Source organism: Lasiosphaeria miniovina (assembly GCF_030549165.1).
Source record: "Lasiosphaeria miniovina strain SMH2392-1A chromosome Unknown B0T26scaffold_6, whole genome shotgun sequence".
In the NCBI taxonomy this organism is placed as follows: Eukaryota; Fungi; Ascomycota; class Sordariomycetes; order Sordariales; family Lasiosphaeriaceae; genus Lasiosphaeria; species Lasiosphaeria miniovina.
The window spans coordinates 2,585,770-2,610,678 of NW_026848225.1; the positions used below are offsets into that span (position 1 = coordinate 2,585,770).

The 24,909-nt window shown below is 55.7% G+C and overlaps 10 protein-coding genes and 1 non-coding gene across 11 annotated transcripts; 5 read left to right on the forward strand and 6 right to left on the reverse strand.

Moving 5' to 3' along the window:
- Window positions 1–915: 915 nt before the first annotated feature.
- B0T26DRAFT_421326 (uncharacterized protein) lies at window positions 916–2,170 on the reverse strand. Its single transcript, XM_060434910.1, has 2 exons — window positions 1,972–2,170; window positions 916–1,921 (listed from the first exon to the last, which is right to left on the reverse strand). Exons 1-2 carry the CDS (start codon window positions 2,020–2,022, stop codon window positions 1,184–1,186), a joined length of 789 nt encoding a protein of 262 aa, XP_060293046.1. The 5' UTR covers window positions 2,023–2,170; the 3' UTR covers window positions 916–1,183.
- Window positions 2,171–5,810: 3,640 nt separating this feature from the next.
- Window positions 5,811–7,406, forward strand: B0T26DRAFT_421985 (ESCRT-II complex subunit-domain-containing protein). Its single transcript, XM_060434912.1, has 2 exons — window positions 5,811–6,675; window positions 6,843–7,406. Exons 1-2 carry the CDS (start codon window positions 6,096–6,098, stop codon window positions 6,953–6,955), a joined length of 693 nt encoding a protein of 230 aa, XP_060293047.1. The 5' UTR covers window positions 5,811–6,095; the 3' UTR covers window positions 6,956–7,406.
- Window positions 7,285–10,038, reverse strand: B0T26DRAFT_652440 (uncharacterized protein; the record flags this gene model as incomplete). The annotated part of the gene is made up of 4 exons (XM_060438367.1): window positions 7,285–7,917; window positions 7,983–9,390; window positions 9,446–9,879; window positions 9,946–10,038. The coding sequence occupies 4 exons, from the start codon at window positions 10,036–10,038 to the stop codon at window positions 7,285–7,287; spliced, it is 2,568 nt and encodes an 855-aa protein (XP_060293048.1).
- A 563-nt stretch (window positions 10,039–10,601) lies between these two features.
- On the reverse strand, window positions 10,602–10,675 carry B0T26DRAFT_t210. The gene has a single exon. It is a non-coding gene; the product is annotated as a tRNA-Val (tRNA).
- Window positions 10,676–11,314: 639 nt separating this feature from the next.
- B0T26DRAFT_743104 (Alpha/beta hydrolase family-domain-containing protein) lies at window positions 11,315–12,899 on the forward strand (the record flags this gene model as incomplete). Its single annotated transcript, XM_060444211.1, has 3 exons — window positions 11,315–11,518; window positions 11,725–11,863; window positions 11,962–12,899. 3 exons carry the CDS (start codon window positions 11,315–11,317, stop codon window positions 12,897–12,899), a joined length of 1,281 nt encoding a protein of 426 aa, XP_060293049.1.
- Window positions 12,900–13,002: 103 nt separating this feature from the next.
- B0T26DRAFT_722823 (uncharacterized protein) lies at window positions 13,003–13,469 on the forward strand (the record flags this gene model as incomplete). Its single annotated transcript, XM_060442604.1, has 2 exons — window positions 13,003–13,033; window positions 13,055–13,469. A coding segment is annotated over one exon (271 nt), but the record flags the coding sequence as incomplete, so codon positions are not given.
- A 413-nt stretch (window positions 13,470–13,882) lies between these two features.
- B0T26DRAFT_754907 (uncharacterized protein) lies at window positions 13,883–14,305 on the reverse strand (the record flags this gene model as incomplete). Its single annotated transcript, XM_060445876.1, has 2 exons — window positions 13,883–14,085; window positions 14,299–14,305. 2 exons carry the CDS (start codon window positions 14,303–14,305, stop codon window positions 13,883–13,885), a joined length of 210 nt encoding a protein of 69 aa, XP_060293051.1.
- Window positions 14,306–14,440: 135 nt separating this feature from the next.
- B0T26DRAFT_679122 (Pre-rRNA-processing protein TSR2-domain-containing protein) lies at window positions 14,441–15,256 on the forward strand (the record flags this gene model as incomplete). Its single annotated transcript, XM_060440310.1, has 2 exons — window positions 14,441–14,480; window positions 14,583–15,256. The coding sequence occupies 2 exons, from the start codon at window positions 14,441–14,443 to the stop codon at window positions 15,254–15,256; spliced, it is 714 nt and encodes a 237-aa protein (XP_060293052.1).
- Window positions 15,257–15,597: 341 nt separating this feature from the next.
- B0T26DRAFT_652745 (uncharacterized protein) lies at window positions 15,598–17,003 on the reverse strand (the record flags this gene model as incomplete). Its single annotated transcript, XM_060438393.1, has 3 exons — window positions 15,598–15,902; window positions 15,968–16,697; window positions 16,797–17,003. The coding sequence occupies 3 exons, from the start codon at window positions 17,001–17,003 to the stop codon at window positions 15,598–15,600; spliced, it is 1,242 nt and encodes a 413-aa protein (XP_060293053.1).
- Window positions 17,004–18,956: 1,953 nt separating this feature from the next.
- On the forward strand, window positions 18,957–21,241 carry B0T26DRAFT_421430 (transcription factor PAP1-domain-containing protein). Its single transcript, XM_060434911.1, has 3 exons — window positions 18,957–19,587; window positions 19,653–20,406; window positions 20,490–21,241. Exons 1-3 carry the CDS (start codon window positions 19,078–19,080, stop codon window positions 21,029–21,031), a joined length of 1,806 nt encoding a protein of 601 aa, XP_060293054.1. The 5' UTR covers window positions 18,957–19,077; the 3' UTR covers window positions 21,032–21,241.
- A 577-nt stretch (window positions 21,242–21,818) lies between these two features.
- Window positions 21,819–23,994, reverse strand: B0T26DRAFT_653610 (Alpha/Beta hydrolase protein; the record flags this gene model as incomplete). Its single annotated transcript, XM_060438473.1, has 4 exons — window positions 21,819–22,351; window positions 22,460–23,460; window positions 23,536–23,730; window positions 23,813–23,994. 4 exons carry the CDS (start codon window positions 23,992–23,994, stop codon window positions 21,819–21,821), a joined length of 1,911 nt encoding a protein of 636 aa, XP_060293055.1.
- Window positions 23,995–24,909: the final 915 nt, after the last annotated feature.

The following is a 24,909-nucleotide window of genomic DNA, read 5'->3' on the forward strand; positions in this document are numbered from 1 at the left end:
CCGGCTCGAAGTCTGGCGTTGGGTAATTGCTTTCTGACGGGGGGAGGGGGGGATAGAGATAGAGATTATGTGCCTGTTATGGCTGGTTATGAGGCAAAAGTGAAAAAAGAGTAGTTGTACACAGTGAAGTCAAATAAGGTAAGGTAAATCCTCATGTAACCCACTGACTGAGCTGTGTGAGTTTGACATCCCAAGGCAAAAGCAGGTGTGATGAGAAACGCGGTGAGGACGAAGGACCATAACAGATATCGCAGTGCAAGTGTCTCTCTTATCTTGAGCTGGAGAACAACCCTCGAGACATCAAAAGCCAGAAGTCGGACATCTCGGGCCAACGTTCATCACCCCGAGCCCGATTCGACGGGGAGCAAATCGAGGACTTTCCCCGTTGTCGCACTTGCTTGAGGCGCTGGATCTGCTGCGGGCAGTTGCATACCGACAACGAACTCGAGCCGCCCGGCACTGCACTGCACATACTGCGAGAACAAGAGCGAGGTCATCGCTATGTAACGCTTCCCGCAGCGGGCATACCGAACGGGTTCAGTTCTTTCCCCCGACTCGACCCGGCCAGGCCATGCCAGGCCATGCCAGCGAGCGGGTAAAAAAAGTGAAGGAAAAGTAACGCCCCGAACAGCATGCACCCCCCGCATGTCAAGTTGCACATATGGGGTGATGTTGAAGTTGTAACTGCAGAGGAAAACGCTAAAAGGGGCGGACTGGGTGTCGGGGAGTCAAACAAGTGCAGCAAACCCCCTTCATTCTCACGTCATGAAAGTTAAAACAAGGCCAAGCTCATGTAAAGGGGTATAAACACCTACCTTGCCTAAACTTAGAAAACACCATGTTAAATCGTTGGAGTGTTGCACACAGAATGAAAGCTGTGAGATGTGCCCATTGACCGAGGAGAGTATACGGACCGCCGACCCAACAACGGACAAGGGAGCACCTCCGAGTATCCGATAGTGTTAGACACATACACTAGTCAGCTGTTCAAAAAAGACAGAAAAAGGTGACGAGAGAACCCTCACCCAGATAGATTCGATACCCCGAGGGTTTTCTGACCCGGGAACCAGGAACGCAGAGGCAAGCCGCTGGGTCCAGTGTGTGATGTATTATACAAAGCTGTAGACAAAAAAAAAAGAAGACAATTAACCCCAACCGTTTCACATTCGGCGAGACATTTGTTTTATGAACTTCCCGCAGCCTCATGGGTGTCACTGCTCCCGGACTCTAACCCATTCACAGGTGCCGCCGATGACGACGATCCTGCAGTCTTGGAAGCCATCATCTGCCAAGCCGGAATCGATGCCTTCTGCGTCATGCCGCTATTAAAAGGCGAGCTCCGGCCTAGCCCCGAAGGGAAATCCTGATACTCGGGACGCTTCGGCTCCTCGGCCGCCGCTGGTGTCGTCGCAGTCTTGCTATTTACTTCTCCGTTCTCGCTGCTGGCCTCCACCGTCGCGGGTTTCGCGGCGGGCGACGTGCTGCCGGTATTCTGGTTCGGCCGCAGGTAGTTGTTGACACTGGTCGAGGTGGCGGTGGGGTTCATGCGCTGCGTGATCAGAGTTTTGAGGCTCTTGAGCTCCGTATTAACGTCGCGCAGCCTGTTGTCGGTCAAGTCCTTTTGGGTAGACATGGCGCGCGGGATCGAGTCCTTCAGGTTCTGCACATCGTCGCGTAGTCGCTCCGCCTCGTCGTCTCGCCGGCGGTTCGCTGACTTCAGGTCGCTGATAACATTCTCGAGCTCGCCGAGCGCCGTGTCCAGCCTCTCAGTCCGCTCCTGCTCGGCAGCCTTTAGCGCCTCTGTGTCCTTGGCAAGCTGCTCGACGAGCGCAAACGTCTTTTCAAACTGCTCATCAATGGCCTTCTTGTCCTGCTCAAGCCGTTCCGGAGTGGGCGGCGCGACAAGGGGATAGATGTAGCGCTGTCGCTAGTTAGCCTCTAGTCTAGCAACGAGGTGGGAACTTTGCTTACCTTGCCTAGATTGAACAGTCCATACGAGACACCTCCGACCACTGTCGCCATGATAAACCAGTCCCTCCAGTCGCGGCGCGGAGCTTCTGGGGGCGGTGGCTGCCATGCGTACGGCGGGTATTGTTGCGCGTACTGGCCGTAATATGGCTGCGACTGAGCGACGGCAGACGGAGAGCCATGGGAGGGTTGTGGTTGCGGAGCTGCCGCTGCATCGGGGGCGAACCGGGAGAGGGCGGCGTTAACTTCTTCCGGGGTGAGATTCTTAGCCTGCAGGAACGCGATTCGTTTCTCGATCGGAGAGGCGGCGACGCTCGGATCTTGCAAGACTAGAAGGGAACAGAGGATATATCAGCTTTCCGCATCCCGCGATGAGGGATGGGATGGATCAGTTTTCGGGAGAGAGCGGACAGGGGAGAGGCGGCATACACTTGGCCGCTGAAGCGACCAGATCCTCGCGGATGGCCATTCTGGAGACTGCTGCTTTACCCTCTCGTCATTGCCTATCGAAACCTGGATGCAAGAGCGCAAAGGGGCTTGTATCTCGGGCTCGGGGGTGTTTGCGCAAAGGCGCCTGTGGTGAAAGGGCGCCGAAAATGGGATGGCTGATGACCGATGATGGATTGAAGGTGTGAGCAAGCCGAGGTTCAAGGCGGCTTGCGGCTTGCACGTTCCCACGCGCCGGCAGCTGGCGGCCAGCGCCCCCCACTCATAATTGAGTTGTGGGGGAAAGCTTGCTTTCAATGTCACGTGCCTGCCGTTGCATAAGGCCCGCTTTATCCTTGTTTGGCGCCGCAGAACGGGCACCAATAACGGGCCGCGCTTTTGTTTACCTGAGCAACCAACGACTGGTCACCACACTGCATCGCACTGCATCGCATCTTTCCCCTTCTTCAAGATTGGAGCCCTTGACTAGAATTGGAATCTCAAAATAGGACGAAGCGCGGCTGCTTCACGCGGCGGCAACTATTCAAATTGGAAACTGCACACAATTAACAACCCTTTTTGCGCGTCGCACACATTTATTTCGCCGAGTCGCAACAGCTAGAGGCGCAAACGGACCAGCCAAATCTACCTTCACGCCATGTCGCAGGAGCCAGGCTTGTGGAGTGTCCGCAGGCCCAGGGAGGTACGAACTGCGACTGCCCCGTCTTGCTCTGCAGAATTGACTCTCGAGCAGAAACCCAGACCTGACTTTCTGCTGACCTGCCATCCGTCGCATCTCTCTAGACTCTTGGAGCACTAGGCGGTCTCAATCTGAACTCAGCCATCCCGCAGCCGCCGTCGGCCATGAAGCGGTCGTCCACCAGCCATGTGCGGTCCGTGTCGGGGTCACGGCACTCGCTTGCCCTGTCGCGGCCGAGCCAGCCGCTCTTCCAGCGCTCGTCGTCTGGAACCAATCTCGCCGACATTGGCCTGTCGTCTGTGAAGCGCGCGTCGGTCCACAACAGCAATTTTCTCAGCACCAACAATAGCAACAATAACAACAACACGGCTCTGCTGAAGCCGTACACGCCTGGTGGTGCCCACACTTCTTCCACCGATGGCGAGCGCCGCAGCAGCATCTACCGCGCGCGCCCCTCGGCCGGCGGCAGCATGGGCCACCAGAGCTTTTTCCAGCAGGTACCCCAGGCGGCGGGCGTGCCGCGCGATCCGAGGCCGCTCAAGGACCGTTCGTACCAGACGCGCATCGGTCAGGAGCTGCTGGAGTACCTCACCAAGCACAACTTCGAGATGACGATGAGCCACAAGCTGTCCGACAACTTCATCAAGTCGCCGACACAAAAGGACTTCAACTACATGTTCCAGTGGCTGTACCACCAGATCGACCCGAGCTACCGCTTTCAAAAAAATATAGACCAAGAGGTGCCGCCGCTGCTGAAACAGCTGCGTTACCCGTATGAGAAGAGCATCACCAAGAGCCAGATCGCGGCCGTAGGTGGCCAGAATTGGAGCACATTCCTAGGGTTGCTGCACTGGATGATGCAGCTGGCCCAGATGATGGAGCGGTACGCGAGCCACCACTACGACGACGCCTGCGTAGAAGCGGGCATCGATGTAGCTGGCGATCACATCATCTTCGACTTCCTGAAGGGCGCGTACAAGGACTGGCTCAACATGGACGACGAAGCCGGGGATGAGGACGTCGAGCGAGCGCTGGCGCCTCACGTCCAGGGCATGGCCAGGGCGTTCGAGCGGTCCAACGCGCGGTACATCCAGGAGCTGGAGATCCTTGAAGGCGAAAACGCGCGACTGTTAAAGGAAATAGAGGATCTAGAGAAGTCAACCCCCGACCCAGCCGTACTCGACAACCACTTCAAGATCATGGAGGAAGACAAGGTCAAGTTCGAGGAGTACAACACACTAGCGATGCAGCGGTCCGAGAAGTACGAGTCGCGCATCCAGGTCTTGCAGGAGGAGCTCGACAAGCTCCACGTAGAGCTGAAGGAGGCCGAGGACGAGCGGCGGCGGCTACAAAAGGCCGTCGACGACCAGGGCATCAGTATGCAGGACATTGACCGCATGACGTCGGAGCGCGAGCGGTTACAGAAGAGCATCGAGTCGGCGGCGCAGAGACTCGAGGACGTCAAGAAAAAAGTGGCCGACAAGGAGATGGAGGCAAGCCAAAAGCTCGACGAGCTCGAGCGCATGGTGGACCGCTACAACACGGTCGCGTACCAGATCGGCCTCATACCGTCGACGGCCGTCAACGCCAAGGGGAAGGACCTAGAGCTGCAGGTGACGGTGAGCGGCGGGGGGCCGAACTTCTCCTCATCTCAGCAGCTCCACGGGTCCTACGGCACCGGCAGCAGCAGCGGGGGCCCGGGGGCCGAGAGCGACAGGCTGCTGGTGGACGCGGTCACGGGGTACCAGCCGGCGCACATTCTCAACCTGGATCTACGGGGCCAAGTTAAGGACGGCTTCGTAGCGCTCAGGAAGGAAGTCTCGGAGCGCAGGAAGCTGGCCATGGACCGCATGATGGAGGACCACGACCTGCTCGACCGCGCCAAGGAGGCCATCGAGGACAAGCGCAGCGAGGTCGAGGCTCTCGAGCACCGCGTGCGCGCCGCCGAGGAGGAGTACGAGAAGACCAAGGAGGTGAGCGGAGCTCTTTTTTCTTGCGGCCGGCGTCCTTACATGCATACGCTAACAAGTCTGGATAGGTCACCACGACACAGAAAATGTCGTCAGACGCCCAGATCGAGAAGATGGAGAAGGAGCTGGCCAAGATGCGCGCCCAACTCTCCGAGTCGGTGCAGCTCATGGAGCAGCGCGAGATGAACACCAACATCGAGTATGCCTAATCTCCCCTCCCCTTCTGCCAAACACATATATACTAACACAATTTGTGCAGGTACGAGCAGTTGACGCTCAAGGCCAACGCCCTGCGCGAGGAGCTCCACACCGAGACGATGCGCATGCTCAACGACGTGATCAAGTTCAAGATGCACGTGCAGAAGAACCTTGAGGATTACGAGACGTTTGTCGCCGACGAGCTCGAGAAGGAGCTCGGCAGCGACGAGATGAGAGAGGATACCCGCGCGCTTGACTTGTAATTACCTTGGTATTGTTGTGTGTGTAAATTCTCTGTCTCTTTGATGATTTGGGAGACTAGGTATTCATGTGGGCTGGTGTTGTTGTCTTTGTGAGGCGGCGGCGTTGGAGCTATGAGATAGTGGGCAGAAGGTTTTGTGGGTGGGTTGGATTAGATGAAATGATGACATGACGGCGGAGAGGCTGGATATAGCCCCAGGCGTTGTGAAAATTTGACGTGTTTCTCTCTCTCTCTCCCAATATCAAGCATTCTATGACACGAAGTTCTTTTGCTTTTTGACATGTACCTGAAGCCAACCGTGAAATGGGGGTGAACTCGTCGAAGCTCCCGACGCTCGGCAGCTACCCCGCCATTATTAACCTGTCCAGGCGGGATTGTCACGGTCCTCAACACCTCGACCCCGCCATGACCTCGATTCTTCCCATCCACGTTGATCCTGCAACCACTTGACCTGGACTACATAAAGGACGCATCACGACTCTCATACCGACGAAGTGCTTACAATAGAGATACGTAGACACTCACGACCGCAAAACCAGCCAACAATTACCTACCGGACCTCGCGCACGCGATGCAATCTCCGGCCGCTGGCGCCTCCCCCTCCCCCGCCCCCGGGACCGCCGCCTTCACGTTCCCGCGCGAGTACTACTTCCCGCCCTTCTTCACGTGGCAGACGAACCTGACGACGCACCACGCGCAGCTGACCAAATGGGCGGCGCTGGTGCTCGCGTACTGCCGGCACCACCGCATTTTCCGGCTGGCGCTGTCGACGGGCATGTCGGCGTCTGCGCCCATGACAGCAGGAGGCGGTGGTGACTCTTCCCACGCAGACGGCGGCGGCGGCGCGGGCGAGCTGTTCCACAACCGGCAGATCGGGCGGCGCATCGGGCTGGCGGACGCGCGGGAGGTGGTTGATTTCCTGCGCAAGGACGGGCGGGCGGAGTACGTGGGCGGCGCGGGCGACGACGGCGAGGGCTTCGGCGGCGGCAACAGCTCAGGGGTAGGAGGGGGGGGAGACGTGGCGTGGATCTACTGGCGGACGCCCGAGGAGTGGGCGGCGCTGGTGGAGGCGTGGGTGGACGAGACGGGGCAGAAGGGCAGCGTGCTGACGCTGTACGAGCTGACCGAGGGCGACGCGACGCGAGGGACAGGTCAGTTTAACTATCCATTGTTACCCTTTCCAGAGCTTAGGGAGCCCTCTTGCTATTTTCTATTTCGTCCATCATTTCTTTCGGCCCGAGACATACATGTCTTGTGTGAAGGGAGGATGTCTGTCGTCCGTCGAGTAACTAAGCTCATCGCAATTACCCAAGAACAGAATTTCACGGCCTGGATCCCGAACTGCTACAGAAAGCCCTTCACGTCCTTGTCAAGCGGGCCAAGGCGCAAATCTTCGGGCACGAGGATTCCCAGGGCGTTAAGTTCTTCTGAACAGGCAAGGCACGCTTCTTAGGCCGGACACAGAGAAATTCTTGCTTTATTACTTTGGGAGAGGGAGAAAGAGGTCCCCAGAAGCCACGTATCTACGTGGCCGCGCTCCCCCAGAAAGCTCAATCTAACCAGACAGTCCGCAGAGGGGCGTGATGTAAATGTGGGCGACTCCGAAACTCGCACACTCGAGACAAAGGGACACCCAGTCGAGCCTGACTCCCTAGCTATATAAATCCAACAGGAAGCGCAGCAAATACCCCAACACCAGTAATGCTCGCCTGCTAGCGAAAAATTGATCCACCTCAAACCCCCAAATATACGCTGGTAGCTCAGAACTTATTCTCGTCAAAATACCTCGTCACCAAATGCTTGGGATCAAATATCAGCTCCTGCTTCATCGCCACGTCCAGCAGCCAGTCCGTCACAACGATGCGGGGCTCCATGTTGCCCTTGCGTGCCATCTCTTCGAATCGCGGCCAGAGCAGCTTCTCCGATGGTGACTTCTGGCTGAGGAGGTAGACGGGTTCCGGGGCGGCCCCGCCATCTTCTTCAACCGTAGTCGGACGGATGGTGGCGCCACCGCGCGCGCGGTAGACTTTGAATATGGCGCCGTTCGCTTCAGCGATGGCCCTGTAGCTTTCCACACCGTTTTTGATTTCGGCAGTGCAGTAGACGGCGACGCCCGCGAGCAGGCTGCCGCCGTTTACGCGTGCGCGCGCAACGGCCGTCTCGATGTTGATTCCGTGTTTGGCTTCGTTCTCCGGGTCGACGAGCCGGTGATCCTCAATATCGGGTCTCTCGCTGCTCTCCAGGCAAGCTGTGATGAACGACGAGTCGATTACCTCGACGCCCCGAGCGAGACAGCGGAGGAATTTCACGGTGCGCACCATCTGGGGCGCTGCTAGGTAGTCGCAGGGCACGTTTTCTTGAACGAGGTGTATACCCATCGCGCGGAGTTTTTTCTATGGCATCGGGTTAGGATAATTAGTACAGAAAATAACCTGCAAGAACTGAAACCTGGACGTACCCTCTCTGATTCCTCCTTTGCTGGCTGTTTGACCCACCTCTCAAACCCAGTCAAGCAAATCCGCACGTTAATTTTAGGTAGGGAAAGCTTCAGTCTCTTTTTCCGGGGCAGGCTTTGCTGCACGTCCTCTTCCTCATCTGGCTGTTTTCGTGCTGGGCTCGAGCTCTTGTTTGTCTGATCCTTATCTATCTGGTCCGCAGCTCGCTTGCCTCCCCATGGGCCTTGCCCGTCTTTGGCGCGCTTCTTCTCCTTTTCGTACAGCGCAATGTCGGGGGCCAAGCCCTGGATCTTAGAGAGCGCCTTTGCCTTGGCACTACGGCTGCTAGTCGAGGCGGCTCCTGAAACGACCGATGGCGTGTCATTCTCTTTGCCGGACCGGACATGACGGCCCTTCGCTGGTGTGGTGAGGTCCTGCTTGGCTGCTGCGGCTCGCGTACCCTTGGCAGAATTTGTGACTTGGGGACTCGAGTCTTTCATTACGTCGAAATTCTTGGCTGCTTGTCCCACTGAGTAGACATTCTCCTGAGCGGCATCATTGATTTTCCGCTTCCTCTTCGCTACGCCATCCAAAGTTTCCTCACCTCCTGGGTAGTACATATCATGGAGCCTGCGCTCATCAAGAAATGTCTGGCCAATAACCTCACCCAGGTTGGTTCGTGGAGGAAAGTGGCTATATTTCGGGTTGGACAGACTCAGGACCTGGCAGTCTGCATAGCTCTCCTCAATCCAGAGATTGTTTACAATCTCAATATTCCAGTCCTTGGCAGCATCCACCTTCTCGCTATGCATCCGAGCTGTAATGAGATGTGTGTTGTCGGCCTTCATGGTCTTCGTAAATGTCGCACCGGAAGCCGTGATGAGATTTTCGAGATAAATCCGTGCATCACCTCCATAATTGGATAAAGTGATTTTCATATCCTTGAATCCGGGGATGCCATTCTTTGGTAATGGATAGTGCAGAAGACGTCGGAAAGGAGACGTCCATTCATTGTGCACAATCAGGTGGTAGAGCCAGGCCAGGCTGCCGACATCTTTCCCGGTTTGTGACGCACGAATGTACTGGGAGCCATCGCGGTATTGACATACGAACATGTCGCACACTTCAACGTCATCGATGACCACCCCATCACCACCTTGGATGAGATCAGTGAGAATCTTCTTCAGCCGTGCATTGATAGGGAGGTCCCATGACAACATGACTTTCTTCTGCGCGAAAATAGTAAGCTTCCCCCTGGACGCTCCCTCAACAGACAACGCAGTACTTGGGATTGCCGACGTGGCACCGTCCAGATGCTGGCTGCTCGTGATTTTGACGGCCTCTTCTGGTCGTGTTCGCAGAATCTCTGGGTCTGGCAGCAAATAAGGACCTTCGTCGATTCTCTTCCCTAACTTAAAGCAGTCGTCGAACCTAGAGAGTGGTGAGCCAGTGATCACAGTCCAAATTGCTTGCACCGGCAGCTTACCAATGTGGAAGGACAATCTTGCACTTGCTATGCTTCTTCTGGGCCTCAATACACTTCGGGTGGTCCATGGAAAGGGCACATATATGGGTTGTTTGTTTGGTCAAGTCTTTCGACTCCATTCCACCTAGGGCCATGGTGGCGCCAATAATGGTCTCTTTGTCCATGGCGGGAATATCGGCGCAGGTGAGGACCACGTTGGAGAATATCATGCGAGGGTCGGGTGAAAACGGCCTGACTTGAGCGACCTTGTTGCGACTGATGGTGTTCTTGAGCCAGGTGGTAGTAACGACAGGAACCATCATGGCCTGGGCTTCGACATACTGGTCGAAGTCGATTGTGCTGGACACAACGTGGGTGGCCTGTTCAATGGCGATTCTACCTCGCCGATCGGGCTCGATAATTTCACCGCCGTGGGACAGGACAATCTGCGAGAACTATCCATCTTCTCGTTAGCCAGGGCTAGGTTTGAGGATTCTTGGATAACGCGCTTGGCCGCCTACCTGATCGATCATAGTGCCAGACAACGACCTGCTCGGGACAAATGCAATCACGCACGAGTCGAGCAAGCCGGCTTTTTCACGCGTTTCTGCCATCTTGGACGCGGAAGCCGTTGGGGACGCGATGGCCGTGCGATGTTTATATGAAGACGACGAGGTCGCTGTTCGAAAATGGAAAACGATGGCAAGAGAGAGGTGGGAAATGTAGAAAGAATTGGCGTACAGAGCCTGGATTTAATTAGCATTGGCTGGCGATTCGGAAACAAGCAGAACCGGGACGCATGTAACTTAGGTGGATAGGAAGAGGACGCACCCTGGTCGCCAAAGGCGGTGGTGTTTTTGCCTTAGAAACGCGTTTCCAAATAACTGCTTTTGGAGACTGATCCACCAACAACGCGAGGTTCCCGCGATCACCTGACCTAACCCCAGCCCAGCTCTTCAGCCCCTGCAAAAGTTCACGACACAGTGAATAGCCCCACTGTTCGGAGTCCCGTACAGTACCAAGCCGCTCTGCGCCGCGCACAGGTATACGTGTGGAAGTTGACTCACCTAACCTCAAATATTAGTATTTGAGTATGAGGCGTTATAAGAACGGTAACACCTAAGGCGTCCAGTTGGGAAGAAAAAATTATGGTTATTAGTAAAAGAGGCAAAACAAATGATCAGACCCGGGTTTGAACCGGAGACCTTCAGTGTGTTAGACTGACGTGATAACCAACTACACCATCCGACCAGTGGATTATTTGATGCTTCTTCGAGACGCAAAGAGCTCCTATCACACTGTAGCCAGCGACCAGAGACACTAGCTGAATTACCCCGCCAATCCAATCTCTTTCCACGAGATATCTATTGCCGAGCTCGCCCAGCCGAGGAACGGTGTTGGGGTTCCGGGCTAGTGTTTCCGGTTCTGGAATTATTCGGCTTGTTTGCCGCCATTTGTGGCAGTCCAACAGTATCTCTCTTCGAGCAGAGCAGCCACGGCGTGTGCCTCGGTACTTTTGATCCCCACGGATCGGGACTTGATTGGACTGAAGTCGCCCTCTTTTACCCGTGGGGAACCAGTACGAGGATGAACGACGATGCGAGCACGTTGCATCATCGCTAGCGAGCCATGTCTTCCTGAATTATCGATGTGCGTGAATCTCGTCACGGTCGTTGGGTAAATTAAGAGACTATTTGTTTTGCTCGCCGCACTGGTCCCTGTATCTTTTCGCGGCCCTAAGGTGAAGAAGAGACACGGGACGGGAGAGAAGACGCACATATACGCACCCACAACGTACCACCACACCTATTATAGCACGCACACCACGTCCCACACTCTTCACGTAACGAACGCCCGAGGCAAGCCAGCCAGCCAGCCAGAGAGAGAGTCATGGCCGCAGCGTCGCCGTCGGCCTTTGACGTCCGAGAGCACGTCGTCGAGGCCCAGCACATCCGCGAATACCCCCACGGGACCGCCCACTCGCAAGAGGACGTGCTGCACCTCGCCGTAAAGCAGTACATCCCGCGGAGCAACCCGGATCCGCAGCCCGGCGACGTGACCATCATCGCTTCGCATGCCAATGGCTTTGTCAAGGTCAGTCAGTCTGTCTGTCTGTCAGTCAGGCTTGCTCACTCACTGTGTGACTCTTGGTGTTGCCATGTCATAGCCATGTCATGTAATGTCACGTCTTTACGTGTCTAGGGAGCCAATCATGTCTCATCCCTTTTTCGAGAGGCTACAGCTCTCTGTCACCCACTCTCGCACTTGAGCCGTGTTTTCTAACATGTTTGTATATGCAGGAGTTGTATGAGCCATTATGGGAGGATCTCGTGCGGGCCCTGGGCCAGCGAGGCGTGCGCGTCCGCGGCATCTGGATCGCCGACGTGGCATGGCAGGGCCAGAGTGGTATCATCAACGATGAGCATCTCGGCAACGATCGTAAGTGCGGCAAAAGCAGTTTCTAGTCTACATTTTTTGTTATGTGACGCTGGGAGTGGGACAGGAAAACATGACTAACACCTCCCCCCCCATCACAGCCTCCTGGACAGACCACGCGCGCGATCTGCTCCTAATGGTGAACAAGTTCCGTTCCGCCATGGTCCGGCCGCTGATCGGGGTGGGCCACTCGTTCGGGGCCAACATCATCGTGAACCTGGCGCTGCTGCACCCGCGGCTGCTGTCGTCGCTAGTACTCCTGGACCCGGTGCTGTCGCACTTCGCGCGCGCGGGCCCCGCGTACGGCTACATGCCCATGAAGCAGTCGGCGTACCGGCGGGACCGGTGGCCGTCGCGGGCCGAGGCGGCCGCGGGGTTCCGGCGCAACGCCTTCTACTCGACATGGGACCCGCGCGCGCTCGAAGCGCTGATCGAGCACGGCCTGCGCGACGACGGCGGCGACGACGGCCGCGTCACGCTGACCACGTCCAAGCACATGGAGTGCTTCACCTACTACCGGCCCAAGGCGCAGGGCTACGACGCGGCAACGGGCCAGCGCGTCATCGATACCGCCAAGAAACCCGTCGACGCCACTAGCGACTTCGCCAGCAACGGGAACGCCGACTTTGTCTTCTACCGGCCCGAGAGCCCCCTAACGACTGAGCGGCTGCCTAGCCTCCGCCCGGGGGTGCTGTGGGTGTTTGGCGAGCACAGCGGGGTAAACCCGCCTGACGTGCGGCAGGAGAAGATGGACCTGACGGGAGTCGGGGTTGGGGGCAGCGGCGGTGTTGCCGCAGGACGGGTGCGCCAGGTCATGCTTGAGGGCTACGGGCATCTGGTGCCGATGGAGGCGACGACGCGGTGTGCCGAACATGCAGCTGAGTTCGTCGCGGCCGATCTGGCCTTTTGGCGCGACGAGCAGCGCGAGTTCCAGGAGTGGGCAAAAAAGCCTAAAGCCGCCAAGCAAATGCTCGACGACGACTGGATGCGCTGGCTTGGCCCCCTCGAGAGGAAGAAACCACAACAACCGAAGTTATAAAGGGATAAACTAGAGCTAGTTGTGTATAACTGGTTGGGTGATACTAAGAACCCGGGATCTGCGGATCTAAGTATACCGAGGTCTATTAGTTCTACAAGCTCTATCTTTGCCACCTGCCCCAAAATAGAATCCTACTTTGGGATATAATCGCTGTCCTGGTCGCTAAGCTACCTCTTGACTACTTTCTCGGCTGCCTTAAACCGCTCCTCGTCTGATTCTGTGAGTTGCTGCGGTGGTGACCGAACCCTTGGTCGCTTCAAACAATTTTCATGCTGCATCTTCCTGCGCTCACGATCCCAGCGCTCCGCTCTAGCCTCAGCCTCCTGCACTATTTCGTAAAGTTGAGAAAACGAAATAGTAATCTCCCCGGGGATGTCATCGATTCTGAGGCAATCGGGCCAGTACCCAAAATCTTTGAGCCCGATGCGAACGATCCGTTCCCCATCGACCAAACTACCATCCACTGCCCGAAAGATACCTGTTTCCGTCTCAGCTGCTTCAAGTACGGCTTACCCATCTTCCTCAATATATCTTGGTCGCCACAGTGACCCTGGCTTCTCTTCCCTTCTCCTCCCGGTATTCAAGGTCAACCCCAATAACGACTTGGGTCCGCCCATTTGAACCTAGGATGTAATCATCTGCAAGGAATGGCAAATCTTGTCGTTGTTGTGAGAAGGAGACCTCCAAGATAACACATGCTGCCCCCGCATCTTTGTGCGCAAACGACCCGTCTGGGCAATGGGAACCACCATCACTCTCAATCTTGGGACTTCCTCTTGCGCGTATGCCCCGAGCGAAATCGGCAGCGACTTAGTCGTTACCTCGCTATATATCGATCAATTAATCTATGACTAGGCTTCCGAATGCTCTGATAACGGCTTCGTGGATAGTACCCGACATTCGTAAGACGAACTTGGCGAGCTGAGGGAAGTAGTCGTACCTAATCAGACGTTAGCTAATGTGGTACTGAATAAATAGGCTAGCTAATTTGGCCAGCGGTAATCCCCTTCGGCTTCAAAGCGCGCCTCAAAAGCCTTGAACTCGTCGCGGCTGAGGCTGATGCACCACCACTTCTCTTCGACCTCGACTCGGCCACAGATGCGATTGCGAATTTCGGCGATAATCTTATCGACGCCCGAGACCAGCAAGCCCACAGACGGTGTAGGGGAGTCGGGAGATGCTGTCTCTGGAGGTGTTGCCGGGTAGAGAGTCAGCTGATCGAGCTGGGTGATTGTTCGTTGTCGGCCATGTGAGTGGATAGGTTTGATGGTGATGATGATGATGATAGAATGTGTGTGCACCCAGGGCGATTGCAAAGGATTGCTTTGCTTGTTGATGACGGATGTTGCGGGGCGAGTGGGAGGAGCGCAGAATCAAAGGGTTAGGGTTATCAGCGAACCTTTCATGATGAACCAAGTGGGGAAGCCTCCAAAAAAAAGATCCCACCACAACACCCCGCCGTCGATTATCGTCGTCGAATATTGGTCAAGAGCGAACAGCAACCAGACAGTGAAAGGAGCCTCCCAAAACCCAAACAGAAAATGGCCAGCAATTCCTCGAAGCCGCAGGCTCCTACGCCGGGTAAGACGAGCACCAACTCACCCAACCCCCCGCCTCATCAACCCAAGCCTCACATAAGAAAAGAGGAAGGAAAAAAACTAACCCCACGTCGGCGCAAAACAGCAATATGCCAAAACAACTTCGAGCAGGGCGTCGCGATGGCGCTGCACTTGTGGCCGGCACTGACGCTAGCCGTGCAGAACCAATGGGGCGGGCCCGACTCGTCGGACAAGCGCGACTGGTTTGCGGGGGCGATCGTGGAGCTGTTTCCGGACCTGTCCAAGGCGCAGGCGCCGGCGCCGAACAACACGCCCAACGTCACCACAGCCACCGCCGCATCCTCCACAACTGCCGCAGCAGTACCGGGGGCCGACGAAGAGCCGGACCAGGAGGAGGTCGAGACGGTGCTACTGCAGGTGATGCTGGACGAGTTCGAGGTCAACGTGGACGACGAGTCGGCGTTCGAGGTGGCGGAGCAGGTGATGCGGGTGCGGGCCGAGTGCGCGCGGGGCAAGTTCGACGAGGTGGAGGCGCTGCGGCGGCGCTGGGGTGGGGGTGGTGGTGGCAGCAGCAGTAACGGGGGCGACGGCAAGGCCAAGGTGGTTTTCAAGAAGGTGGCGGATCAGGACGACGACACTGATTGGGACACTGATGAGGATGACGACGACGACGGCGACGATAGCGACGGGAACGAAGATGTCGAGATGGGCGATGCGCCCGCGGCGGAACCGAGGAAAAAAGAGAGCCCTGAAGTGGACGAGGACGGCTTCACCAAGGTTTCGCGCAAGAAGAGATAAAATCGGGCCTATGCTGCTTCATTGCTTTCTTTTTTTGCTTGATGAAGCTGCCGGCGGGCGCATGGAGATAAAGGGGTAAGGGATGGAGACAGTGAACAGGCGCAGCTCGACGACACGATGCAGCAAAGTGAAATTATTCTGTACATATGAGGACTATCCCCTTCTCTCTCCTCTCTCCTGCTTCCTCGGCCTATATAACAGCCACGGCAGAAATGAGGGGACTACAACAACCATAAAAAATTGGGAATTTGACTGGGGATAAGACGACCCAGACGATCCAAACACACGCCCAAAACAAACGCAAAGGAAACCTACCTAACACCGCGACAGCATATCTTGTCTCACTCCCAGTCCTCTTCGTCGCTGTCATCACCCTTTCGGGAGTCCTTGGGGCTATTCGGAGCTTGACTGGGGACCCCCGACCTAGCGCCAACGACATCGTAGCTTGCGTCGCTATCAGCCTGGGATTTTTCGTCATTGGACTTCCGAGGCTCGTTCGGTTTGAGGAGAGCTTGGGCGGTGGGTGGGTGGATGGTTATAGACGATGTGCTCGACCCGGGGCGGTCCGCCTTGGTAACTTTGCTAGGTCCGGCGGCCTCATCATCCGAGTCCTCATCCCACCCAACTTCCTCTTCGGCTGAGGCAGCTGCGCGTTGAAATTAGTAAGGGAGGAAAAAAACACACGCGGGAACGATCAAGCTGCGCGCATACCTTTCAGCAGGTCCCGCCGTCTCGCTTCGGCAGTCTCAATTCCGTGCCTCAGGAAATAGTATCTCTTCCAAAAGTCGGCATAGGGCACCTGATCCGGCACAAGCTTCTCCATAGTCGTCCGCAGATCTGGGTACTTGGAAAGATCGCTGCTGATATCCTCCGTCTTCTTATCAATGTCAAAATCCTGGGACCAAGCCTCGTATTCGTGCCCAGGGCCGTCCTTGGAGAAGCTGTCAGGGCTCGTGTGGATGACGTGAAGCTGGGCGTCAAACCGTGACGTGTGGATGACGCGCTTCCCGTGGGCGTCCTTGCTCTCGAACAAAACCGCGTTCCCTTGGCTCTCGGACTCGCCCGTCGGCGGCGCAATCTTGATAGCCTCACGGAGGAAGTCCCGTAGGTTCGATCCAAATCTCAAGAGCGCCTCGTCGGCCGCGTCCTCGGCCTTCTGGAGATCCTTCAGCCGCTTGGCGGCCTCGCCGCGGAGTCGCGAAAGAACCGTCTCAGATTCGGCCAGGGCATCCTCTCCTTCTTGGTCCTTGGCCTCGGTCGGTGTGGTCTCGGCGTTGTCGCTGGCTTCTCGCGCCGCCGCCCCTTGGTCGGTCGAGGGGGTTACGAGAGACAACGACCGTGTGTGGCTGATTAGAGACGCACGCAGGTCGGTGAAGCCACGAGTGGCATCTTGGCCGACAGCCGACAGCTCTTGCGTAGCTTCGCGGTAGACGGATTCACCCTAGGTTTAAATCGAAGGGTTGTATTAGATCTTGATGACCTTTTCTGGAGAGTATTGTCTGCAGGCGAGCAAGCATGGAAGGGCGAAGGCAGTACACACCTGTTTGACGACGCTGCCGAAAAAGCCCCCGATCCTGGCGCCCCACGGGCTATTTGAAAAAGCGCGGTACGCATCCTGCAGGTCCTCGTTGAGGCTTACCTCGGGCTTCGGGTTACCGTCGCTGTCAGTCCTGTTGCCATTCCGGGCGGGGGACGAGTCGTCGGGGATTGCGGCGACCTCCTGTATATGATCGTATGCGAGATCCATCGCTCAGTAAGGTAAGCTTGCTTTCGCCGGCCCGAGAGGAACAAAGGCGGATAGTTATCCCAGATGTCGAATTGGTTGGTATGCGCTCTGGCTGGGCGCCTAGCAGGACCGAGCAAGAGAGCTTCACAACACGCTTTGCCGTCACATGAATGGGATGGCACGGTCCGTTTTAGGTTGGGCAAGGCTGATGATAGGGGGGTTCTCGCCCGCTCTAGGCGCGGGGCTCCGCTTGTGGTAGAAGCACGGACCATCCAGATCTTGGCGCTCGGCTTTGGTGGCCCCACAGTCCACACAGATGCCCGCCCGATGCAAGAATGGAAGCTTTGATATCCGATAAAGAAGTCTACGTACCTCATCGGGCCCGGAGAACATACGAGGGACGGAGGATTCCGTACGCAGTTACGCCACACCACTACACAACCTCGGTGCCTCCAGGTACGACTACACTGCCAAATGTGAGCAGGTTGGTGTCTTTGGGTCAGGTCAGACTACCATCTTTTCGCCATGATGATGTCATCCAATGCCATGGCGATAATGCGAGGAGGTTGCGATTTCGCCCAAGTAGATCGCTCACAGATAGATGTACAAATAAAGCTCCCCTAGGCAAAGACTTACCTCCAGGGAAGGTGTAGCCTCAAACCATATTGGTTATTTTCGCATCGTTGACGCAAGCGTTTTAAGCTGACTGACATCAAGGTTCCGCGGACATGAGGCTAAAATAGATACATGTGGACCGTCGCATAGGGGGGGGCTATCTCGAACACATCGCACGTGGGACAGTCCAATACATATCTCCCCTCATGCATGCATTTATCTACCACAAGCTGTCTCTCCTTATCATATAAGGGGGCGCCTACACACTGAGTACGCAGTAAGACGGCTTGAGCCCCAAATGTCGGTGGGGCGTCGATCTCTTTCTGGGCAACTCCCTCTATCCGGCATCCGTCGCCCCCTTTGATCAATGAGAGCAAGTTTTTCTCAAGTCCAGACGGAAATCGCCCGTGTAACATACAGCCGGTTAGGCCTGACTCATCCGGGCGGCAATCCTACGTGTAACTAAGGGAGCTACTGCTGTAAGTGCGTGTAGCACTTTTGTCGTGCCAGAGCCTGGTGGATTAATAAAACTAGGACAGCTGCGAGAGAAGTGAGATTTTCTTTCTCGGCTGTCACACTGGGTTAGTGAAAAAAAAAGGATTGGTGACTTGGCACATCAACGGCTGGCGGCACTCGCTTGTTGGTGGTTACGGCGAGTTGGTGCCTGGTGCACTGGTCGAGGGACGGAAGGTTGAACTTGAAGAAAGGGTGTGGGGGGGCTCGGTCTTAAGCGGCTTGAGCGGCTCTTCTGGTTGGGGCGCTGGATGCCCCGGAGCCTGGTAGGTTAAGCAGGCGGTTTAGTGAGTGCACGGACTGGACACTGGCATTTCCCGTGCCTTCGATGGGCGCTGACAAATTGACGTGCTCAACCCCTCCCTTTCTCGCAGTTTGCCATGTCCATTTCCGAAGGTGCCCTGTCCGATCCAATTCGCGCGCCCTTGTGCCGTACTCTGACATCCAATACCCACATAACATCCGCTGATTTCTCCAGCGGTCTCAAAGAGGGAAAGGCTGGGTGTCAGTCAGGTGAGCTTTGTCAGGCAACAATTCAGGCGGGAAGGCCGCAACTTTTCCAGCTTCCGCTTCCCCCCCCCATTCTTACAATCCACTCTTCCTCACCTTGGGACCTTCCTTGCAAGGCACAGCGTCTGGGAGGCGACTTTTCTGATTGCGTGTCCGGATCGACATTCTCACTTCTGACGGCGTTCCTTGCGCCAGTACTCCGCCGTATAGACTGAGAAAACCTATTGCTCAGCTGTCCGGTCTTACCTCGTTCATTCCATTAGCAGGAAAGAAGGAAAAGAAAGGCCCAATCCTCAATACCCCGCCGTTGCTGGCCGGCAGAGTCATCTCACGCTTCACCAATCCCTCCCCTTTGGGTTACCTTGGCCATACTTTCTAGTCTAACGGTCAAATTTCTCCTCTTTTTTTCCCCCCTTTTCCGAGAGCTTCTCTTTCCCTCGTTGGGTGTATCCCGTAAATGATTACGGCCACGCAAGTTCCATTGTCGCGCTCAAGTTCAGCCAAGATGACGTCGACACGGAACCCTCTCCAGGACTTCATTCTCACTCCGCAGCAACAGAACCTACTGTTTGCCGCTCTCAATTCCAATAAGCCCGGCACCAACTTTACGAACGCGGCGCTAAGCCTGTCGCCCCCGCCGTTGGACGCTTCACCAGACAAGGGCCCCGACACTGTCAACAGTTTCCAGGAAAGCCCTGATCTGGACTACGACTATGATTTCGGTGGTCCCGATTCGAGTTTTGACTTCTCGTTTGACCACAGCAACAATCCCAGGATGATTGGTGACCTGCCTGGTGCATCAAGCTCCAAGTCTGATTCCCCCGAGACCGAGTCGCTGGATAAGCGGAGCCACCCTGACGACGACGACGATGACGAAGATTCACCCGGTGGAGCCAAGAGACGAGAGAGCGAGGACAAGGTCGCCAAGAAACCGGGACGCAAGCCCCTCACGACCGAACCAAGTTCTGTGAGTCGCCCAATAGGCCTCGATTGACGCACACGACGTCTTCTTACTGACACTTACCCAAACAGAAGCGAAAGGCCCAGAACCGCGCGGCTCAGCGGGCATTCCGCGAGCGCAAGGAGAAGCATCTCAAGGACCTTGAGACTAAAGTCCAGGAGCTTGAGAAGGTCTCCGAGGCTACCAACCACGAGAATGACCTTCTCCGTGCCAAGGTCGACAAGATGACGGTCGAGTTGAATGAGTACAAGAAGCGCGTCTCCGTAATCGCAAACAGCCGGCCCGCTTCTGGCCCGTCCCCGCTCAAGCCGTGGGGCTCAACCTTGACAAACAACTTGAATGATGTCAACTTTCAATTCGAGTTCCCCAAGTTCGGCTCCCTTCCCGGGGCTCCGGCCGCGAATGTCGCCAAGAAAACCGCTTCCGCTTCCATGTCGACAACGCGGAGCAACAGTGGTCAACTCAGTCCTTCCGAAAAGCCAAACGACGGTATCAGCCCAAGCAATTCCAGCAGCTATAGTCAAGTTGGTCTTGATTCGCAGACCAAGGAGGATTTGGCAAACCTGACTGCCAACCTCTTCACGCCTCCCCTCAGCTACGGATCTGGCGCAAGTGGCTCCACAGTGGGCAGCCTGGATTCGCACTTCAATCTTGGGGTCGTAACATCGACCAGCTCGCCCTCAGCTTCGTCCAATTCCAACGCGGGCGGTCCAAGTTCTTCTTGCGGGACGTCCCCGGAGCCTTCGGCTCAATCACCGACGGCATTCAAGCCCCTTGATACCTTGAGCACAATTGGAGAAGAACAGCCCGGCAATGGAATACCAGGTGAGAAACATCCCCAAGCCACCGCTTCACGTAGCAGACCAACCACGGTATATTACCTAGGCTCTCAACTAACACTGCTTCAGATTTCTCCAACTTTGATGCAAACTTCAGCTGGCTTCCAAACAATTTCCAGTTTGATCCGCAGCTCTTCGGGGGCTATAGGGAGTCTCAAGAGAATGTGTTGACTACCGGTCTCGACGACAGCTTCTTCAACGAGGCTTTTGAGATGGATTTCACAACGCCATACAACCTGCCTGTCGCGACTCCGGTGGTGCCACCCAAAAACGACCTCATCTCACAAATTGATGCTGCCAAGAATACCGACGAAAGTTCGTACACTTGCAACAAAATATGGTACGGACAATTGGATACAAAGCTATATGTTTGCCACCTTGCTAACAATGCTTGTAGGGAAACATTGCAAAAGTGCCCCAAGGTTCAGAACGGCGATTTCGATTTGGACGGTCTCTGCTCGGATCTGCAGAAGAAGGCCAAGTGCTCTGGCAGCGGTGCTGTGGTTGATGAAAAGGACTTCAAGAAGGTGATGCAGAAGTATCTGGGAAAATCGGACAAGGACATGGCCGAGTGTGACTTCCAACTCTCTACTGCTACCGCAGAAGCCTAGGACGACATCCTCACAGTTCTAGTATGCCTGCTTCTGTACACTTTGTATAACCGATTTCCGATTTCTAGGGGCCACGTCTCGGCTTGCGGTTCGCATACTCGAAGAGTGGCGGTCATTCTAGGAGCATGCTGGTTTCATTTTCGTGGTTTGGTGGTATGGAGGCAGGCGCCTGGTCATATATACCTCAGGTGTCTTTATTTTTGTTGGTCGGTTGATCGATCTCGGGGTTACTGGAGTTGGATTTTTCTACATCTCAACCGAGAAGAAAAAAACTCCCAGGAGGCCAGGTAGTTCTGGCTTGTGGATTGGGACATGAAGCTGTCGGACAGGCAGGCGTCTACGGTTCATGGAACAAAAAAAGGCCTCGGTTTGGGAAAGGCCTCCGAGTGGCTAGGGTGATTGATGGATGAGGAGACCCTATGGAAGGGGAGGGATGGAGTTTCGGGGACGGAGTATTCCCAATACTGGAAATAAGGTACAACAATCAGGTGCAAGTACGCTGGCCACTTTCATTTTTGTTTTCTTATTTTCGCCCTTTTTGTTTGAGAGGGAGCATTTACAGTAATGGGCACAATTTCATGACTTCAATTACCAATGAAACAGATGCAGACAGATGGAGGCAGTGCCTGTGGCTGTAGGATTTGGGAATGTAGTGGAGGGGGCCGGCGAAATGGTCAAGGTGAATTGAAGTACTAATTTCATATCATCGCTAGGCTTAGCCAGTTGTAGCTAGCTACCTAGGTAGGTAGGCACCAATACTCGACTCTCTAAAGACTTTCTATATGGCCTATTTATTACCACCGCGGTAGTTTGCGTTTGGGTCGACAGAGACCTTGACAAGCCCTTGCGAGACGACTGCGCCGGGTGGTGCATAGCCGCCCAGAGCTGTCACGGCAGCGCTCAAGTCTCGCCAGAAGTTGCAGGGTGCCTTCTGGTTCTGCGAGTCGCTGACCGTCCCAAACCCCCAGTTCCCCACGTCCACCACGCCAGCGATCTGTTCTGCACCTCCGCCCGAGCCCTTGCTGCCGCCGCTAACGGGATGGTTCCACTTGACCGTCGGCGGCACGTTCCAGATTTTCCGGTTCGTGTTAGGGTCGCCCGTCGTGATGTACGAAGCAAAGTACGACTGCATGCCGTTGCTGATACCAGAGACGAGCGCGCCTAGCACGGGCGCCATCAGCACGGCGAGGTCGGCGAGGAAGGTGTCGGCCGTGAAAGCGGTGCTGAAGAAGGTCGGCACCAGGTCTGTTCCGTGGATCCCGGGCCAGACACTGTACTGCATGTTCCAGACCTTCGAGTCGCCAATGGCCTCGGTGATGTCTGTGGCATCCTGTCAGCAGGTGAAGCCTCGTGGCAAAAGAAACACGGAAAGCGGCTAGGTAGCTAGCTGACTGCCCCTGACCACTGAGTAGAGAGGTCGGCACTTACACCTGACATTGCAAGTGAAGCACCCGTCACGGAGGAATGCCGCGGCACGTGCTGTCTGGCTGGGGTACTTCGGCTGTTTGCTGTTATTGCTGCCGCTCATGGGAGGGTAGAACGCTTCGATCTGGGCATTGACACCCGCTGTGCGTGCGTAGTTTGGAAAGGAGGAATCTATATACGTAGAGAATGCTGCATCAGTCTGGATTGACTTGTTCACGAAGAGGCTCGCCTCGTCCGCGACGTGAGACAGAACCAACGACTCAACTGGCCAGAAGTGGCCTGAGCTGAGTTCCAAGACGGGAAGCTGGCGAATAAACGACCCGTCAGCGGCCGGTCCAATGGAAAAGGAGCCGGATGAAGGCTTAACGTTGAGAGCCGTGTTTGCCTTGACCAAGGTGGCAGAGTCAGCGGCACGGAGGCACGTGAGTCCTTTGCCTACGCATCCAGCAAGACCGGCGAAGGTGTTGAAGGTCGCTTCCACTGCCCCGGCACGATCCCATTGTGGCTGGAAGGCCGGAGATTGCAGTATAGCTTTTGAAAACAGCGGATCTAGACCGCCGCCTTGGGCAACCAGATGATGGACGATAGACCCTGCCCCGGCGGATTCACCCATGGCCGTAATCCGCGTAGGGTCGCCACCGACGAGGCTTATATGATCCCGAACCCATTGGAACGCGGCTCGCTGGTCCCAAAGCCCTGCGTTTGGCAGCCCGTCACGCTCCATGGTCGTCCCGGCAAGAAAGCCGAAGGCGCCGAGCCGGTAATTCATGGCGACGAATATCATATTGTTGTTGGACTGGCCCATCATTCCAGAGCCATCATAAAATGGCAACTGTGGCTGCATCGTGTCCTTGCTTCCGAAGACGTAAGCCCCTCCGTAGATCCAGACCACGACTGGTAGTTTGAGAGATGTGTTCTTCAATGCCTTCCCCGGAACGTAGACGTCAAGAAAGAGGCAGTCCTCGCTCCCGCCAGAGAATAGCGGGACGGGGATTCCACCCAGACTGGTATTTCTAGTTAGCACGTAAATATATCTCTACAGAGTCCGCCCCAGCTGATATACGCAGACAAGCACTTACAACTGGTTGATGGCAGCCCCAATTGGCGAGGTATTCCCAGTTCCGATGACGCTCATTCCCGAGACGGCCGATTGTACGCACTTTGGACCATAGCTCCCGTCCTGAACAGTAGCATTATTCGACGGTGGAGCAGGTTTCGCCCATCTAAGATTTCCAACAGGTGGTGCCGCAAAACGAATGTTTTTGAAGACATATCTGGTAAAAATTATATTAGCACACACTGGTTTAGTACGGCTCTGAAGCTATCTCCAGTGCTCGTCGTCGGGAGTCGACTTACATGTCGCTTGAGGCACGGTAGCTCGATGCTCTATAAGAGCCATATGGCAACGTAAGGATCGGCAAGGCCGTCTGGGTTTGGAAGCTCACCCCCAGGGGAAGAGAAACAACAAAGGACAGTTGAAAGAGTATCAACAACGAGAGAAAGAAGAAAAAGAGCGGAGGCCTAGGCAAGGATGGCATTCTGGGCAGAGAGAGAGAATGGAACGTCTTGTTACGCCCTCTTGCCATCACCCTCAGTGCGAAAAATGACTTTCTATGCTGGCTGTGGGGGAATTACATGCCCAAGCAAGCTGACTAAGCTAGGCTGTAGGATAGAAAGAAAGAATGAAATCAACAAAGCAGGGAAGAAGCAAAGATGGACTTCCATCATACGGCTGGCCCTGGGCGGACCGTTAATAACAGCTCTCCAGAGCTTGCAAAGCTCGGGTCCTACGAGACCAACAGCAACGAGACAACAATGGCAACTATCGTCAGTCAATTGGTCACTAACTGGCCTTCAGATCTCGCCCGGGGTCTCGAAAAAGGCTGACCTCCCAGCCTCTTTCTCTCCCCTCGGAAGCAAGGCCGGCCGCTTCGCGGCAGGGACGAATGAATAAAAGTCCAACGCCATGTGCTAGCAACCCTCCATTGTGTCTTAGCTCCCGCTCGAGGCTCAAGGGCATCGGGCAAATGGGGACGGCGGAACCGCGTCTGGAGCTCAAATCCAGGGGCGCGCCATGCGGCGTTGGGCAGTTTGAGAAGCCAGAGCGTTGCTCCAAAGAGGAAATCATCTCCTCGGGGAGAGCGAGAGCTTGAGCTTGTGGGGGGGCTTGATTAGAAGCTTCTGTTGGTTCGTTGAGCTGTGGTTGCTGGTTGGTGAGAGACGGGCGAATCAGCGGGTTGAGACGGCTCTTATTGTGTACGGAGGGCCAGCTGGAAGGGGTGGGTGGGCGCTTTCAAGAAACAGGAACCCATCGATAGCGCCAATCCCGCATGGCCAATCAAGTCACCAAAGGACGCTCTCTTTGGGCGAGCGCTTCAAGTGGGGGCCTTCAATAAATGAGACCGCTGGATGGAAGTGCCCGACGGGACATTATTTGATAGAGAAGCTATCAT

Bases quoted from the DNA above. Each gene is read 5' to 3' on its own strand.
- B0T26DRAFT_421985 (XM_060434912.1), top strand. From the start codon at position 6,096: ATGCAATCTCCGGCCGCTGGCGCCTCCCCCTCCCCCGCCCCCGGGACC. The intron at 6,676-6,842 runs GTCAGTTTAACT...ACCCAAGAACAG, and splicing joins CGACGCGACGCGAGGGACAG to AATTTCACGGCCTGGATCCC.
- B0T26DRAFT_421326 (XM_060434910.1), bottom strand. From the start codon at position 2,022: ATGGCGACAGTGGTCGGAGGTGTCTCGTATGGACTGTTCAATCTAGGC. The intron at 1,922-1,971 runs GTAAGCAAAGTT...AACTAGCGACAG, and splicing joins GACTGTTCAATCTAGGCAAG to CGCTACATCTATCCCCTTGT.
- B0T26DRAFT_421430 (XM_060434911.1), top strand. From the start codon at position 19,078: ATGATTACGGCCACGCAAGTTCCATTGTCGCGCTCAAGTTCAGCCAAG. The intron at 19,588-19,652 runs GTGAGTCGCCCA...TTACCCAAACAG, and splicing joins TCACGACCGAACCAAGTTCT to AAGCGAAAGGCCCAGAACCG. The intron at 20,407-20,489 runs GTGAGAAACATC...ACACTGCTTCAG, and splicing joins GCCCGGCAATGGAATACCAG to ATTTCTCCAACTTTGATGCA.